Source organism: Pleuronectes platessa, chromosome 20 (genome assembly GCF_947347685.1).
Source record: "Pleuronectes platessa chromosome 20, fPlePla1.1, whole genome shotgun sequence".
Lineage (NCBI taxonomy): Eukaryota > Metazoa > Chordata > Actinopteri > Pleuronectiformes > Pleuronectidae > Pleuronectes > Pleuronectes platessa.
This window is the reverse complement of record NC_070645.1, coordinates 15,243,102-15,262,336: the sequence shown is the minus strand read 5'-3', so window position 1 is coordinate 15,262,336 and position 19,235 is coordinate 15,243,102. Positions and strand designations below refer to the sequence as shown.

The following is a 19,235-nucleotide window of genomic DNA, read 5'->3' as shown; positions in this document are numbered from 1 at the left end:
CTTAACATTTGGTCTGACATTTCAGCTCGGCTCGCGCCCGTCATTAGCTCTCGCCACACGCCACCTCATCAAAGTCAGCCACACAGGAGAGGGGGAGGAAGAAGAGGAGGCATTCGAGAACAGAGATGGAGAAGAAAGACGGAACACAGACGCGGCAAAGTGCAATAATTGCACCTTGTGTGTAACGTGTCGGCCATATTTGCTCATCTGGTCATTTTGGAGAAGTGGGATGAAGGCGAGGGGATGAGCACCCCACACCTGTGTGTGTGTAATCCCACGAATACACACACACACACACATACACACAGACACACACTCACAAAACCACCGGACCGGAGCTCAACCCCCGGCCCAGCGTGTTCTTGCGGTAAATCTGTATCATCAGCCACCATCCTCCGGCACAACCCTAATAGGAAACGAGTTGGCGGCAAAAAAGATGACACATCTCAGCCAATAGCTGGACACCGCCATGTTGATTCCAGTGCGGTGATATTGGATGATATTGACTGTCGGGAGGAATCGCTGCGCCTCTCAAAGTCATTTCCGACCAAAGCAAGGACGGCGAGGACACACATCCAACAGACATCAGCACCGGTGCAGACAATAAACCAGAGAGTGGAGGCAGCGCATACTGACAACTTCCTTTCTGTGGGTGACAGCTCTCCATCAGTCTACATCAAACAAGTGGATACATGCAGGCACCACACACACACACACACACACACTGAGGAGAATACACACTACCTACACACACACTTGGCTGGAGCGAACCTGTTTCAATCTGTCAGCCTGTTGGATGTAATAGAGGCGAAATAAACTGTCCTGTGTGCCGAGGGTGAGTGTGTGCGTGTGGCCAGGACAAGTGTGCACACTCGGCTCATCATCTCGGTAATTGATGGTCGTCTGTCATTGCACAATGTTGATAATCTTCTTTGGGGGACGGCGGCTTGTCTGAACAAGATGAGCACCAGCCTATCTACTGTATCTGGAGAGAGTAATCTGTGTTCTCATTTGCCGGAGCACAGACAGTGACGGAGCGGCCGGGCCAGTAAAAATGAGATGAGTGGCTATGAAGGTTGTCAACAGGATCATCGTGTGCGATTAGGAAAAAGAATAGGAGGGAATAAACGGCGCTCTTACCCGCAACTTCAACCACATCCGCGGTGGTGATGTTCCTGGAGTTTGCTCCGACTCTGAAAGTCATCGCGGGTCCGAGGACGCTGCAGGAAAACAGCAGAGGAGAAAGAAATTGAAGAATTAAAGATTTAGTTCTCATCATTTGGTATCTCCTTTTGCAGTCCTAGTAGGAGCAAGATTTTGGTAACAATGGTAAATCCCAATAAGAAAATGTTGTACTTTCCACAGGCATTAAACCTTGTCTCCTAAAGATTACGTGCCAATATCCCATTTTAGTTTTAGTCGCAACGTAATTGCTGCTTCAGTTCCAGCGATAGTGTGTTTGGATAAATGAAGCTCTACATATATTAATGGCAGTGGATTCAATAAAAGGTGGTTGGAGTGTCTGAAATCCCATTTCACTGTATTAAAACAGACCAGTGCTGTTTAAGAATAACCATAAAAAGGGTTTAACGATACTTTTGTCACTACAAGTACGAGTTGACCTCAGAGATTTTGGTAGAAAACGATTTTCCTGGTGTGGGATGCAGCTACTATGAACATATTCTCAACTTGCCAAATGACATTACATCATTATGTTAATAGAAAATATTCAACGTGCAAAAATGTTGTCCTTTAAAACACATTTGCTGATGCAAATTGGAAGTATATAATTTCTAATAGACAGGGTTGGAGTAAGAGGTTGTAAATTAACATTTTGACATAAATTCTCAGGAGTTATATGCATTGTGTTTATGTTCAGCTTAAGTAACAGACTAGGGAATGAATCCTTATATTTACTGGACAGATGTGAGAGTCTCTCATCCATCCTCACCTCAACCGCCACAAAACCTCAAAAACAGCTCAAAGTTGCATTAAGGTTAACTGTACTATAAACGCAGAGATTGGCCAAAGACCAAAGTCCTGTCATCATCTGAGCAACTTAATTTCTTTTCACCTACAGTAACCTGCCTGAGCTCCCAGTGCCCACATTCTCTGCTGTGTGGTCAGGAGTCAGCTGCAGGCTTCTCTCCCCGGAGCAGGATAAATGTTTAAGGTCTGAGGTTGGCTATGAAATAAAATCGAACAACCCCAGCAGACTGTGTAAGAACTCTCAGCAGAAACGCACCGCGAGAGAACCGTGTATACTGAGGCAATGTGTACAGAAAATTGTACTCATGTCTACTGTAACCTCCTGAAAGTCTCAAGTGAAAACAAATTTAACAAGAAGCTCAAAAGAGAGAATTTCATGTTACAGCGAGCAGTGACTTCATAGTCCTGCTGTGGGACGTCTTTCAAAACACAGTAGAACAAGACAACAATAAGAACATCATCCCCCAGGAAGTATAAAGACTCCGTCTGGGCCAATCAGTAACAAATATGGCACCTTATTTTGAGCTGTAATTGCAGTTCCCCAGTGGGACAATCAGGGTAATTCTGAACACTGGAATGCGGCAGTGAGATAATTTTCCTCAGGTTTTGTCAAAATTAAAATGGCATTAAAAAACATGGCAACGTTTGGTGAGAGTTTTAACTGAGCTGAGAAATGAAATCAGCATTTTATCAGGTCGTCTTCATCTTTTATTCAGTCTCAAATGTCTCATATGAAGAGAAATGAAAGATCTCTGGCACCTTTCATCTGTTTTAAGAGTTTGGGCCCAAACTGACACTTAAAGGTTCAGTGTGTGAGATTTAGGTGAAAGGCATCTATTGGCAGAAATTGAACATAATATAAATATATATTAAATAATATAAAACATCACAGTCAGCTTGGTTAACTATGACTCTTAAAGCCTGGGAGTTAACTTCACACTTAACGTCAAACCTACATTATTTTATACCCGAGTTACATTAATGTTGCATGGAAATTCATTTCAAAGGAACGGTTTGACATCTTTACAGGTCAAAAGCTTGCTTGAGTGTTAGATGATGATCAATGCAACTCTCCTGCTTATACATTAAATATAAGCATAGTGCTAGAAGAACTTAAGCTTAGCAAAGAAAAAGGATAAAAACAGCTGGCCTCGGCGTGTCTGACCTGTCGTCACCTTCTCCCAGTTCTGTCCAGATTAAATATAATCTATTTATAATATATGATATTATGCGTTGATAAGTAAGGTTTAGAAGTGCAAGGGGAAGATGTTGTTAGCTTGGGAAAGAGCCCCGCTAGCTGTTTCCCACTGTTTCCAGTCTTTATGCTGAACCATGATAAGCTAACCAGCTGTCGGCTCAGACATGAGAGTGGTGCAAATCTTGCTGTGATAGATAAAAACTTCAAGAATCTGCAGATTGATTTTCTTGAATGGAAACCAACGGTTGTATAGAACTGAATACAATGTTCATACAAACGTATCAGATGTATACAGCAGCCTATGGATTTGTTCATGTAGTACAAAGCATGACGTGCAGCTGAGACGTCCACTTGCTTCCTCTTCCCTCCAGTTAAACCATCAACCCGCTTCATGCCTTAACTGTTACGGCCTGGAAAGTGTACATTGACTTTTAGTGGACTTCCTGCCCCAGTGTGTGACACGGGGGGGGGGGGGGGGGGGGGGGGTATTCATCACACTGCCACGAGGCTGCAGCCCGGACGCACTCACCATCAGTCAGTCCGCTGCACCGAGCCAGTGACTCTCAGTCGGGAGCAACCTATGAGCCGGTACCTCCAGACGGACGGACCCGACCACGCACCAGTGCATTTCTGATCACACACACAAATACACACACATGTGTGGCTCTGAGAGAAACATGTCCTCCTCTAATGCCTTCACCTGGGCTCTGTTTGCTCACGTAAATGTCAATATTTCCACAATCTTCACCCCGGCTTCCATTCTCGCTGGCCGAAGGTGTTCTGCCAGGGATCTCGATGCATCTCAAATTGAACTGACATGATTTTTTTTTTTTTTTTCCTTCTCAAGGCCACACACACACGCTATTTAAATATAAGAGGGGGGGGGGGGGTACAGTGCCTCAGTTGGGAGGTGAAGTAAGACGACAGATAAGTTATCTGGAGGACGTCACGCTGCCTCCTGTGTTATCGGATGTGTAGGCTCGGACTTCATATTAGTTCTGCTGGTGTGTATGTGGAGACTGGTTGAGGGAATATTGGCAGAGGGCGTGTGTGTATGTGTGTGTATGTGAGTGTGTTTGTGTGCCTGAACAGACTGTGTGTTAGGATGGACTTGTGAGTGTGTGTCCCACTCCCCCTAGTGTTTCTGACGAGTATAACACTTACGTCATCCTGAAAAGGGCTCATATAATTCCCACCCTATCATCATCATCATCATCATCATCATCATCATCCAGAAAAATACAAAATCAGATCTCTTCTAAAAGGTGGAATATTTTCTGTGTGTGACCGTGGCAGCGAGCTCACACAAAATTATTTTTCAGAATCGCAAAAATCTTGACAACATCGAAGCCTCCAGCCTCCTCTTCTCATTTTCTCTCAGTGTGAAATCCTCCGCCTGCCGCTTGTCATATTTCAGTATCTGCTCTCTCATCTTCCTATCAGGGCACATCAGAGCCAGTGAGTAAGAGAGAGAGAGATGGAGAGAGAGAGGGAGTGGGCCCCGGAGCAGGGCGCCGTGCTCTGACCCAGCTCCTGTGTACTCCAGCCTCCTCATATTCCGACGGAGGCTTTTAAACACTCACCTGCTGCGGCCGCACAGCGACAGTCACAATGGACCTGCGTCACGTCCTCATCTCGGCTATTTCTACATGAATGCACTTTCATTACTTTGAAAAAAATGAGACAAAAAAAAAAAAAAGAGAACGAGGATAAACAAGCCAGACAAAGAGGACAGACTCCGTGTTTGTCTTCTGTGCAGAACACTGTTATCAAAATGAGGTGTAAAACAGTGTGGAGGCTTTATTTGCTGCAACTGTCTGTGGCTTTTAAACTAGCGTAAGAGCTTTAATGCTTTAATGTGGGTACACACACACACACACACACACGCACGCACAGACATACACACACACACACACACCCCGTACAACATTTACTTGAACTCTATTGCAGGTAGACTCAGATTTTACACACTAGATTCATTTGCTTCTAAAATATTTTCGAAGTCCAGAACTCTGGGTCCGAACATCATGCACCTAAAAGTAGCCTGCATGAAAAGATGACAGCCGCCCAAGAGGGAAACTAAAGGGTCTAGATTGCCCCCTGGTGGCTCGCTGTAGTATAGGCCATAAACCCTGTCTCCTCCATGTTAGTGGATGTGACATTGTCGTTTTTTCCTCAAATCTGGTTTCTGTTATTTTAGGTACAGTGCTCATCACATTGACATATGTGATACTTTTTCCAGTTAGTTTGGTTTTGATTAATTATTAGAGGCTATTAAAGGTGAAAGGAGAAACATCCTGATTGACAGCTGAGACTTAATTGTACTTGTAATTAAGTATTGTTACACTACATGGATCTGAATGCTACAACCACATGATGGTACATCGCAATAATGTCACCGGCTCTTCATCAGCATCCATATAACCACATTAACCATTAGGTGCATCGGCTCAGTGTGAGTGATATGAAATGACAGGTGCAGCAGCAACAACATTTACTCAATCAGTGCCGGCATGAGGACGAATCCTGATGTTCCTGGAGATCAGAGCGTCTCCTCGGCTGCGTTTATTTTTGAGGTCACTGAGCGTATTTTCAGTGTCGAGCAGCAGATAGAGAACACTGTCAGACATTGTTTTCCCTCTGTAGCAATTACACACGGCAGAATAGTCTATGTACAGTCGCGCCGGAGTCCCAGACTGCAGTTCAGCGGCTTTGGTGCACACATGCTGCGGGTGTTTCTGAACCAGCCAGACTTCCCTTCTCCTGCAGGAGCGTCTTGAAAGACTTGTCAGATCTTCGGGAGAACACATCTCCTCTGCCTCCTACATGGTCTGACACCGAACGTGCAGCAGAACCACGGTGCAGGCACAAACCAGGCTGGGTTCAAGGACAGTTCGCCTGCTCATTAATATATTAACCGCCTCCTGCTGGAATAGTGTCTCAGTATCCAGCTCTCTATCTTCTGCTGCCTCCCCTGCTCTCTCTTCCTCTCTTTGTGTCTAACCGAGAGTCGTTTGATGACTTGACTGCTCTCTTCTCGACGAGGCGCACAGTGACAATAGTGGCGAGGCGGTGTTTTGAATACAATGGAGACATCAGGATGTGTCTGGAGGTAATTAGGCCTGATTTCTCTCCCTGCAAGAAGTCAAACACTCCAAAAGGTCAGAAAAACAACAAACGCCTACAGTCTCCGGCAGCGCGGCGCCGCATCTCCACACAAGCAGTCCTCGCTGTGTCTGAACAACCTTCACTCCGTTTCCCCCGGAGCTCAAAGGCACCAAACAAAACTGCTTTGTTTTGTGCAACTGTTTGGCAAATGATATTTTATGCAATGCATGGCTAATGGGCTGCAATGTGAATCAGTGGGACGTTTGTACGTACGAGAGTTGGGTGAGGTCTGTGGCCTGGAGGTCCAGCCCCTGTGTCAGCCGCTCCATGAGGTCCAAGCCCTGGTCAGTGGTGAGGGAGCTGGGGGGGAGAAACACACAGACAGCTGGGTGTCACATTTGGACGTCCACATCCATACGAGATACACAAAGCCAGTCAGGCGTTAAAATGCTATTTTTTTTTAGGGAAATAGTGCCACATTTCATACCCACAAATGGGTCATTGCACACAAGCAAAAGCTACGGTTGTCTAAATGGATGTGCTGCACACATGCACACACACACGCACAATCACAAACAAACACACAAAGCGCCGTGCCAAGGGAAAAGGGATCAGCTGCTTCTTCAGGCTCGGTAAATCACCTGCTTTTTTCCAGCAATGAGACAAACAATAAGGTGCAAATGGAACCTGCATGAGGTGTAATGGCTGCATCATATGTACGCGCCTTTCCCTCCCGTTCCCTCTCTCATCTTTCTTCTCCTTCGCCTACATTCACTTTCTGTCTGTCGCACGCACTCACACACTCACGCACACTCAAAGTACAACATGATGAGACAGGGTACACAAACACCACGGCACGCACGCGCCCTCACGGTGAGATGAGAATAATAAGGTGCAAATGGAATGGAGGTAAAGTGTAATGGTGGTCTGATAAAGCCATGCCTCATCTCAGCTCAGTCCTCGGCTGCTCTCTCACTCGGAGAGTAAATCGCCAAGGAAATAGACCAAACAAAGGCAATCTACGGGCCAACGGGCTGGAGGGAGGAAACGAGAAGGGCATACACACAAACACACAAACACACAAACACACACAGAAAGCTACTTCACTGCTGACAGCTTAACCTGGAAGCACCGAGACTGCCAAGTGACTGCAAGGTGACATGCACCAAACAAGGCCTGGATCTTAATGAGGCATTGTTCGGATTTCTTGCAGAGAAATGGCAGTTTAAAAAAAAAAAACACAGTTGCATTATCAGTTATATATATATATTTTTTCCAGATACTCAGCATCCTCTTGAGTTAAAAGATATAATCATTACAATATAAACGCTGAGAAGAAATCTCTCTCCTCTAAAAACAGTGTCCTGGGATGATTCACTCCACCTTTAAGGGGAGTGGGTGGTTTCTTTTTTATTCCTCCACTTTTTGAGGGTTTTTTGAAAGTTAAAGATTCACCAAAGCAATTCCAGACACGTTCTGCATCCCTCTGCGGTAATTCTAGCGACTGAAGGGCTCCGGGAGTGACTTGGTTGTTGATGCTAGCACTTTTCCCCTTGGATTTCTCTCCCTGTCTCTCTCCCTTCTTCTCCCATATACCTCTTCGACTTCGCCCTCCGCACACAAACACGCACCGCAGCCTCCCCCACTCCTATTCCCTAAACCAACCCCCCCCCCCCACACACACACCACTACCACCACCTCCACCACCACCACAATGTCAGGAGCTGTCAGATAAGCAGGTTTGCGCAGCTTCACTGCAGGGTGCGAAGCAGCTGGGGATAACAACCGTGCAATCATGAGGTCTGCAGCTGACGCCTCTACAGGCCAACTATAGAGGCGTCCGCTAGGTGGGCTGAGGGGAGACGTGGAGAGGGAGGTGAAGATGTTTCACTCAGAAGGTGACCTGTTTCCTTTCCCCTGGCGCGTACCTGCCTTTATTGTGTGTTTTCGTCTTAATCGGCGTTTCTATACGTGTGGCAATAAGGTGACGGAGAGAGTGTGCCCGTCGCAGCTTTATGAGCCTGCGTCTCCTTCACAGGTGAAGGACAACCCACTGACACCGGACTTGATAACGCCATAAAGGGATTTGAGAGAGAGCCAGGGGCGAAGACACAGTCGATAGGAACTTATCTTTGCTGAGCCCGGGCTGAGTGAGAGGTGAGCGCGAAGGAGAGAGAGAGAGAGGGAGAGAGAGAGAGAGAGAGAGAGAGAGGGAGAGGGAGAGGGAGAGGGAGAGAACTTGGCTACCCTTCCTGACAAAGTATTATCATTAAAGCTGTAATACAGCGGAGTAATACCCACACACGCAGGGATTTATCATCCCTGCTATTGTAATCAGGTGCAGCACACACTAAGGATTTCAAACCACTGTATCCTTTCTCCATTCAGACGTGCATACGTGGGTGGCTTTGACAGGAGCTGAGTCTCTTAAAGGCGGTTTTAAGTAAGCGAACAAAGCGGACATATGCCTGGTATTAAGGGATGTCAAATGAAACAGGTCCAGCAACACGCCTCCCAAACGGCGAGCGGAGCAATAGACCGTAGCACCAAGCAGCTATGAGCCACATAATAACCACTTAAGCATGAGAGAGTGGCTTTTACAAGGTTGTTGGTGATGCTATTTGAATATACTGTAGATTTTCAAGTAGACAGACGGCGGCAGCGGAGGTCGCTGACATGCAGCAGACTAATGCAGTGAAATTCACAACAGTGGGAAAACAGAGCCACACTTGACATGAATGCAGTTCACAGGGTCTCATGTGTGACGTTGCCCTGGACGGCTACTTCAGCGCGTCGCTATTTTTCACAATCTAAAAAAACACTGCAATGATGTTTTTTCACTAGTTTTATTTACTTTATGTAAATTTTATGGAGTTAAGTACTCAGGATAGTTCAAGGTCGAACGCAGCTACATTTACAGCCTAAGCTTGTCTGCAACGTCCTTATACGGGCATCTATAGGACGGCACTGCTCAACAGGGAAAGAGACCAAACAACACAAAACATCAACATTAATAAGATTAAGACTGCAAAATTATAATAAATGACAACTAGTAATGACCGTTAGACTAAACTTCCTTTATTATTTGACCTTAATGAGGTGCAAATGAGGTGCAAATTTGTTATATGGATATATCTGCCATTATATTGGTATTTGAATATTTTTTCAGTATGGACATTGGCCAAAAAATCCATATTAGTCAGGCTATGCTTTTGTTTCCCCCATTAGCTAAAGGCAGCACAGTGGAGATGGTGTACGGTTGAACAACCAGAGTAGATTCCTATTGTTGGAGAGGCAGAGGAGGCGAAGACAGGAACAGAGGTAAAAAGACAGAGAACATCAGATGAGCATTCACTCCACCGGAGAGAGTCATAGTGGCAGAAATCCAGCCCAGGCCTGATCCGCTGGGGCCGGCCGGGGTTTGCGGGTTGTTCTGCCGTGTGAAGGAAACCAATCTCAGAACTCACACAGGCAGCACGCTCTCATGAGCAACCCCCCCCCCCCCCCCCCCCCCCCGCCCCCCGAACGACAGGCGCACACGGGGAAGACACTGACAGTGCTGGTAAAAAACTTTATAGATTATTTTATGGTCCACCAGCTGACGGACACAGCGGATTTGTCACAGCGGTCCCACCGGCCAGTCCGACAGTGGAGAGAGCTCCGAGAGCAAACCAACATTCAGTTGGTTCTACTTCTACTAGATCAGTAAATAACTAAACTCTCCTCTTTATTAATACGACTCTCTGCCTTTAACAAACCTGTGAGATTTGTAGGAAGGAGACAAGTTGTCTTTTGCAACTTTAACCGATAAGAGTAATTATTTTAAGATAGTCATTATTTGTATGTATTATTTATTTTCATTGTCTAATCCTTAATTTCTTGGGTTATTTTTCATAGGCTAGATGAAATCATGTTAACAGAAATGAAGAACTAACTCATATGTGACATTTCTTAGTTTTCAACATTGATTAGAAATGAAAAATGAAATCACTGTAATATTAATCTGTAGTGAATTAATTTATATAATAATAATAGTGTGACTCATACTCACTCAGTTCCGGTGATGATGTAGCCAAAGTGTCTGTCCTTCCCTCTGCTGGAGAACTCCTTCACCCCCACGTGGACCAGCTGAGTTTTGACTTTCATGTCATTTTTCTGCGGCTCCTCCTCCGGCTGCTTCTTCCCCGCCGGGGCCTGAATCGCCTGCATCAACCTCTCGATCTCTGAGTCCACGTGTGTGCCGGGGCCCCCCCCACCACCGGTTAGCCGCAGCGTGGAGCCATCTTTCGCAGGCGCGACCACGGACTTCTCTTCCCAGCGGTGGGGCACAGGGACTTGGACCTGGCTTGTCCGGCTATGGACGCTCTCCAGCCCGACCATTTTCTGGAGGGGGGCTGGTCGGCCGGCGCTGACATCCGCAGCATCACCGAAGTTCTCCAGGTTGAGGTAGTCCAGCAGCTTGGAGAAGAAAGCCTCATGCTGTTTGAAGGACAAGACTTTGCTTTAGAGAAGGTGTAACATTCAAAGGGGAATAATAACATTGAAAAGCGACTTGAGATCTATTATAAAAACTAACATTTTTGTTGCATTCACCGACATTTTACATCGTTAAGGTCTAATTACATCTTTTTACATTCCAATTTTGTAAAGGTTTTGTTTTCTTCCTACAAGTTAAACACATGTTGTCGCACATAACTATTTTAATTGTTGTCATGTTTTTAGGTTCCAGACATGTTCTGAGAAACAGCAGTTGTGAGTTTTTCTCTTTCAAGCTCTTTTTTTAAGAATTGAAAAGCCAACGCTATTCTGCAAAACTTTACAACCACCCTTTTTAGAAGCAGCATTCAAAAGGGAGTAAAGTGTAAGTTTGTGCTTCTCCCTCCCTGAGAAACCAATTTGTTGGTTGAGCAGAGTAATTTTAAATTCACCTTGTCAACGGGCTCTTTGTCTGCTCCGTCTACTTGTTGGCCTGGAAACAAACACAATGTGAGCAGATTGTGTGAAGCACTCTTTTGTATTTAGCAAAGAAAAAAAAAAAAACAGTTATCAAGACTCAAGAAATACATTTGGCAGCTTTTTATATGGAGATTATATAAACAAAGCACTATTTAGACATTTATAAATGGCAACGCTGCACAGTCTTATATCTACGACTGAATAAAAACGTAGTTGTTGGTTTTCACACACCCACCTTGCTGCTTCGTTGCCAGTATGTCTTTCTGGTTTGCATCCGGCCCTTTGTCTGATTTCAGGACCTGGACTTGATTCGGTTGTATATCTGCTGGCGGCTCCATGTTACCGTCCGTGTCCCCCCTGGAGGCAGCAGCTTCTTCTCCTGGCCGCGCCCCAGCGGCGGGCTGCTGCTTGTCCGCCTCCCGCAGAGCTCCTGTGATGACTTCAGCCAGCTGGTCCAGGTCTTTGCCCATTAAAGCCTCCATGCTGATGCTGTGCCTTCCCAGCTGATTCACCACATTCTGGATAAACCGCTCTGGAGGGGACAGAAGTGAAGAAAGACCATCGACAATAAAAAAAACAGGCTTTCAATAATATTTCCCATAATCAGAGACAAACTTTTTTTGCGCTGATATGAAAGGCAAAGTGTATAAGAAGCTTTAAAAAAAGGCTGATCTTACCATCCGTGACACTAAGAGGTTCTTTGGCACCCAGTCGGTTTGTACCGGCCTTGAACAGCAGTCTGTCAAGATTAGGCCTCTGGGTTTTGGAGCCGAAAGCCTCCTGAGGCTGCGGCTTTGCATTTTCACTCAGAGCCGGCCGGATGTAGCTCAGGTAATGGAGTTTTCCTTTGGGCCAGGAAGCCTCTTCACCCGGGGAGCCCTGCTGAGCCACTGGTGCCACGGCAAGAAGCCGCTCTAGCTGGCTGGAGAGCAGCTTGCTCCTGGCTGGGTCCTGGTTGGAGAGGGTTGCACTGAGCTTGGGGTGCCGGCCCTCTCCACTCTGCGTGAAGACTTTGGTGACAGGAGGATGGTCGGCTCCTTTCTGCAGGCTGTAGACATGGGTTGTCTTCCAGCCCTGCTGGGGTTTGGGCCAGCCGGACTCCAAATGACCATCAGACTTGATGTCTTCATTCTTTAACAAAACATACACATTTAAAACGATGTTAAATATCAGAAACAGTTTTTTATATATTATATTATTTATAATATTTACAGCCATGTTACAGATGAATGATATCGGCTCAAGTTAAGGGAAAAGCGATTTGAGCTTGTAAAATAATTATAAATGTGAAACTCAGGGTGCACATGTGCAGAATGTATTTGTATTTGTAGAAAAAAATTGACTATTTATAGTTACACAAATACACTGTAAAAATATAAACGCTTTTGTGAACATCTCTTTCCAGCCACTGGGTGTTAAACTCATTAAAAGTCCCCACGCTCTGTGTGGCTGAAGTTACAAGAATGAATTTAGTTCTGAAACCTGAATCTGATTGGACTATGACAGATCAATCAGAGAGCAGAGTCCAATCAGAAGACAGGTGGTTCTGTGACCTTCATCTCCATCACAGGTCCTGAAAGTTGAAGTCGATTTTAAAGATTGATGGCGGCGTGGGCTCTTATTGGGACCCAGCTGTGTTTGCATATATACACACAGCACATTAAATGCTGGAATGAATTGCTTAAATTGTTTACGTCATCGTTAAATATAATTAAAGCCGTTGGAATTTATTTGTGAACATCAATTTAAAAGCTCAAAAATCTTTCTAACTCTCATTTTAGTGAGACTGGTGCCACGTGCAGCGACAGTGACTGGAGGATTATTCAATAACAAAAATAACAGTTTAATGTTGTTTATTCGAATAAAAATGCGAACGTCTTCTCGTTTGTGAGGATTTGTAGATTTACTTCTTCTCATGAGATGTCAATATGAGCTTATTTGGATTTTGGAAGGTTGAACATGATTAAATGACATTATCTTACACTTCACATGTGAGCTCACTGACACTAGCATTTAGTTCAAAGCGTCTAGTATGACTGCAGACTCTCTGTCTTATTTCGTTCATTTCTGTAAAGCTGAAGTGACAAAATTCACATGATAAATATTCAACCTTTAGTTTTGTTCTCTCTTCCTATGAGAACATTAAACGGGTTGTACTGGGTCAGCATTGTTGTGACAGGCTTTGGTATAAAAAGGAGAAGCAACCTGGGCTCGACTAGACAGGACAGGATATGAATAGGGATTCTAGATCAAAGACAACTGCCCTTGGAAATTGCATTATGGAAATCGCAGATGAGATAGTGTCACTCAAAGTGTAATTTCATGCATTTCCGCAACACACGACAAACTTTAAAATGCATATCCACCCAAAGTAGTGGCTATCCCTTATCTGAGAAGCATGAGTCATCTGATTTCAAAGTTGGCCATATGAGTTTCTAAGTGTCGCTGTATTACGACAGGATGAACCGGGGCACAGGTGTGTAGAGGCCCTGGCACTGCAGTCGTCCCTCCTGCTCTGAGAGGGAGGGGAATCTTCTAGTCTGAATTATAAGGGCCCACGCTTCAATTGAGAATACGATATATATATATCCGATCCGCTGAGCACTGTTATTATCCATGTTGCTGCAGCACTAATACTAGCTATCTCCCTCTGTGCCATTTTCTGTCCTTCAAATGTATACAGAGGAAATGTCAGTCTCTCCGAGCCCAGCATACTGTGAGGCCATAATGGCATTAGCACAGCGAGACGGGGGGGGGGGGGGGGGGGGGGGGGTGCGCCGCCATTCATGCAAACCATCTTTGCCTTTTTCCATCACACTACACAACAAAGGGGCCTCATCTCATCAATAAGGAAGGTCCTGAACTCTTCAACTTTGCATTATGGCGGCACTGACACGGCAGCAGGACACGGCTCGCCCATGAACGATGCCGAGCACATTTCGCACAAAGCCGGGGCTCCAACCTAAATATGAGGACTGAATAATGTAAAGAGGTGATGGAAGATCTTTGTGTAAAAGGGTCCCTGCTCAGCGGGAGACGTGGGGGGGGGGGGGAGACAGAAAGCGGGAAACAAAAGCAAAGCAGGGACTAGAGGGCGACCCCGGGAAAAGACGGATACAGACTCTTTTTCAACATGAATGGGAAGAGGCCCGTCTATAATGTAGCCAAGGAAATACGTTTTTTTATTGATATGTTTACTTATGCAGTGTAGAGCATTATTTACAGCTTTAACCTTGGCCATAAATTCTACTGTATATCTCCAACCAAGCAGTTAGACTGTGACATATAAATAAGGCAAGTTTCTTTAGACGTTATTCCAGCAACTTGAAAGGTCGAAGATAGATTTTAAAAGTGCTCCTGCTCGATACACCCCCAGTTTGTAAGAGGCTGCATTTTAAGAAGCCTGGGGCCCAAGATAAGTTCACCCTACAATTTTAACAGGGAACATCAACCAGGGCCGTACAAGATGTTATGCAACTGTTCTCAACGACTGAGAAGAGCAAACTGAAGTTAATATAAAAATCTTTGGTGCGCCCCTCAAATGTCAGCAGCTGCTACAGGTCGACAGCGAGGAGGCGTCTTACCTGAACTCTGGCTCCCTCTCGTTGGCCGTCTACCTCGGCCTGAGGCAGGAAGCCCAGACCCGTCAGGTACTGCTTGAGGTTTTTGCTCAGCTCCACCTGCGCAGGCCTCACTTCTCTGTCTCTGGAGCTGCTGTAGGCGCTCGGGCGGTCGGGGGGGCTCAGAGGCGTGGCCTGGTGGCGGAGGGGGACATTCCTCAGCTTGGAGAGCTCTCTGGAGATAACCTGCTGAGTGATGTCGTCCTGCCACGTCAGACCTGGGAGAAAAAACGAGGTCCCATTGGAACTCGAAATCAGCTTTAGAAACAAAAAATATATATATAAATTTCTTAGCTAGGTCCAGATCAGAAACTGCTTCAATGAAGACATGAAACAGAGGAAACAGAGCCTGGAGATAAGTGAGGATCATTTGAATAATATATGAGAAAGACGGAATATGAATACCAGCTGAGGGTCCTGGAAAATAATAATACAATATATTTTGACTCTAAAATTGAAATTTATATAAAGGAGTTCTGCTGAAGGCGGCGAGGTTAAAAAAGGCTGACCTTTTTTATTTTCTTCATTTTGGAAAGAGATTGCAAAAGGGAGAATATATGGAGTCGAGCTTGATTGCTCCGAGTTGAACGTTTTCATATATCCAACGTCCAGAGATATGAAGCTTCGGCCAGAGACACATATCAATTGATTTATCATACGTGATGATTATTTCACTGTTTGATTGATTAGAACACACCACTCATAGAAATGGAGAAGGGATGAATTGACTTTTACTTGAAGCTATGATATCGACATAGAACATTCTGGAGGGTAGAGTACAATATAGTTGATATCTGACCATAAAATGAAAACACATATCTCTGAAAGATCCTGCTCCTGCTCAGCTGTTGGGTCGTCTATGTCAAGAAATGATTATTACTCCAATAGTTTCCCATCTTCTAAATTGAAAATATCAAGGGAAGGGGTTGAAACTTTTGAGTTAACTTCTGTATCATTGTTTTTACTGTTGCATTATGGGTTGAACGAACAGTACAAACCAAATCAGCCAGGATGGATTATAATAGTAGGAAGGGTTTTCGATTGCAGCACACAAACCGGGAAGCCATGACTCCTTGTGCACACATGTATGGACACGTGTATACAAAGACACACACACACGGCACATCCAGTCAACAGGCCGGGGAGAATGTCACACTGCAGCCGGACGCCTTGCCAACATCTCTGCTAATTGCCAACACATAGTTGGGATGCAGAACTCCTGGGCAGGGGCAAAGCGCGGCGGTGCCAGGACCAGATGGAGCTACCCAAGCAAAAGAAGAAAAAAAAAAACATGGCTCCATTCCCAGTGAGCCAAGAGGCACAGCATTCCACCGGCAAAGAGCAGAGAAATACCACAGATATTATACTTTTTCATTTTTTTTTAAAGGAGCCAAGATGTTCACTGATGACACTTCCATTCCACAGAGGCATTTTTTCAGCGGTTCAGCGGAATGAAAGTAATTATGACTTCGGAGTTGCCACATTCCTCACCTTTTAGCCAAATTCATCCCGAAAACAATGCCGCTCTTAATGATGTGGACATATTTTAAAAGCAATAAACTACGAGCCTGGGTGGGAACACATGAAAGAATGGGAGCACCACCCCGGCAGAATGTCTTCATTAGCCTGGTTTGTCACCCATAGACACCGGGTATGGTCTCACAGATATTCATAAGCACCAGATGAGGATCTGAGCAATGCAGAGCAGCCACAGATGCCTCCAGTCATTTCTTTGGCAGCGCTGAATGGAGCACAAAGCAGCGTATGCTGTCAGTGTTCTGGAACGCAGCTCGGCCATCCATCCGTACCACAATGACAGTTAACTACCCGTGGCTTGCCCGGTGTGCTCTGTGTTTGCCATACATTAACGCGCTGGTGATCATTTACGCCGTCGTCAGCCGTGGGACGGCCGCGGCCCTGAAGGATCCATATGCTACCTGTGTTTAACTGCAGCCGGTTAAACGGGTTCAGAGTCAACATGCGATGGGCGCCACAACCCGCTTCATTGAGTGTGACACCTCTATCCCCCGCTGGTCTCCTGGGGAATGCGCTCATTTCCATACATACCATGTTTTTGAGAGCCTGCGATGGGCCCACTTGAGGGAAGGAGGCACGCCGGCGTAAATTACAGAATCAAAATGAGGCGTTTTGTGAAAGGAGCAGCCAGGAGGGGAAGTGGTTCGGGCCTTTACGGTTGGATTCCTCTCAATCCAACCCCTCGGCTGATTATCCTGGCACCGGGGAGCTAGATGTCATGCAAATTCATCGGCAGGTCCAGAGAAAGAGCAGGTTCCATCGCTAAGTGCCGGTTTCTGCTTGTTAAGGATGGCGTGGCGTCTGTGGCACATTGCTCGCTTAATTAACGCCTCGCCATTAACGCAACAGCTTTCACACAAGCAAGATATTCCTGTTGGCCTCGCGTCTGTTAATACGAGTTCCAGAGCGAGAGAGAGAAGGGTCCTGCTCAATACTCCGAGCCTATTAGATGGGATCCTGTCTACATGTCTTCTTGTTTCATCTGGCCTTTTTTTTAAATGCAGATTTTGCCCTTTTTCCTTCACTGCAGTCCACCGACTGACTGATTTTAAAGGCATTAATGGAAGAGGGTGTGAATAATTTAGCAGCGAGTTCTGCCTAATTAGTCAAAATTAGAAAAGTGTCAATCCAAATATGAGATATGAATTAAATCGAAAGTGCAATGGTGTGGCTCCCCGCCGAAAAGAGTACATGTCGTTTTTTTTAAATGTCATTTCATATTCTGGAAGCAGTTTGGGGGAAATCATTTGAGGAAAAGGAAATTCAAATTGTGCTTTACTTTACCCTGCCTCCTCCATGTTAGCTGATGGGACATGGACCACATGAAAAGTCAAAAGGTGGTTTCTCACATTTCTCACGTTTAAAGCAAGTCTGGTTTTAATAAGGTTATTTTATCTTTTAAAAAACGAGGGGAACATCATGATTGACAGCTGAGACTGACACTGAATTGGCCGAGCGTGTGTTTACAGGTTCTCGCCATCACAGCTCCCTACGACTAGTCTGGTTCCAAATCACGTCCTTGTTGCAAGATGTTCTCTCCAGGACCATCTAGCAAGGTTGTCAAGGAACACACAGAGCAGAGTAAGAGGAGGAACAACATTAGTTTATGTTGCTTGTCTGTCAAAGAGAGTCAGTTTGTGCAGGAAAGCGAAACCCGAGCGTGAGTAACGTGGTTTCAGTAGCACCGGAGTGACACCACCTCAGTTTATGGTCACTGACTCTCCTCCCTGACAATTCCTGTCAATGGAGCTAATGCAAATGTCACGATGCATCATCGTACTTGACTTGTCTGTTCTACGAGAGCCGGTGCAGCTCCGCAGAAGGTCGGGGGGGTCGATGGACTGCAGGTTACTGTAGTTTAACGCGGTGGATCAGCAGCGCTCCTGTTGCAGTTTGACATGATTCTTTCTGATCTCATGAGCTCCACAGCGTAAATATGACATGAAGCAGTTCTGGTCTCTTGCTACACCTGTCAAACCCTGTGTTAACACAGAACACACTTACTGTGACTGAGGGAGCAAACCTACCACCTGGTTTAGAGTGATGATGACAAAAAACCTTATAATGCAATAAGTCACTTCACTTTAGTTTGAATGAAGTGAAAATACATTTGGTTTTGAACTTGTTGTTTGTTGAGCTGAGGCTTCTGGACTGAGTGTTGTCTCAGTGTCAATCAAAAGAGCCCGAGGAGAGGAGGTGCCAAGATAAGTCAACCTGGCAACACTGACTTGAGCACTGTATTATAATTACACAAGTAACTATAATGTTATAGAAGTCTTTATGGTTTGCTTACTGTGTAGATTTATTTTGTGATATTTGTATCATTTCCCTCTGTACCTACACAACCAGAATGGTTAAGGTTATGACTCCTTTCTCTAAAAATACTCTGGTAAGGGATCATAAAGATTCCAATGAACCCAGTGGACCGTCATGGATATTAGGACCTCATCAGACCTTGACTTGCCAGTGTAGCACAGCTCCTTTGTAATTTTACTCTTTTATGCCATCTTAAACATTTCAGCATGATAAAAAATAAAAAGTAGTTTTACTTTTATTACATGAAAAGATTGTCTGAGGCAGTCAGAGTGTAAAACCTGAAGAGCTGGACAAGAACCACTTGTTACCTGATATTGTAATATCTGGATTCCCACAGGGTTAATATCCTTCAATTAATTAGCTAATTTATTAACATGCATCTTGGCTTAATACAATAATAACAATAAAGATAATAAAGCTATTTCCAAAGGTAGAGAGATAGTCAGGAATGCTAATATAAGATAAGATGCATTTATTCGTCCCAAACACATGCACAGACATGCAAAGGCACA

The 19,235-nt window shown here is 45.0% G+C and overlaps 1 protein-coding gene across 1 annotated transcript in view; it reads right to left on the bottom strand.

Annotated features, from left to right (window-relative positions):
* Window positions 1-19,235, bottom strand: part of ptprn2 (protein tyrosine phosphatase receptor type N2) — a 115,567-nt gene that overhangs the window by 72,749 nt on the left and 23,583 nt on the right. Inside the window, exons 4-10 of the mRNA XM_053412548.1 lie at window positions 14,836-15,089; window positions 11,929-12,382; window positions 11,487-11,783; window positions 11,224-11,264; window positions 10,347-10,774; window positions 6,569-6,655; window positions 1,141-1,220 (exon numbers count right to left, since the gene is read on the bottom strand). Coding sequence (XP_053268523.1) covers window positions 1,141-1,220; window positions 6,569-6,655; window positions 10,347-10,774; window positions 11,224-11,264; window positions 11,487-11,783; window positions 11,929-12,382; window positions 14,836-15,089 — 1,641 coding nt within the window. The remainder of the gene's footprint in view (window positions 1-1,140; window positions 1,221-6,568; window positions 6,656-10,346; window positions 10,775-11,223; window positions 11,265-11,486; window positions 11,784-11,928; window positions 12,383-14,835; window positions 15,090-19,235) is intronic.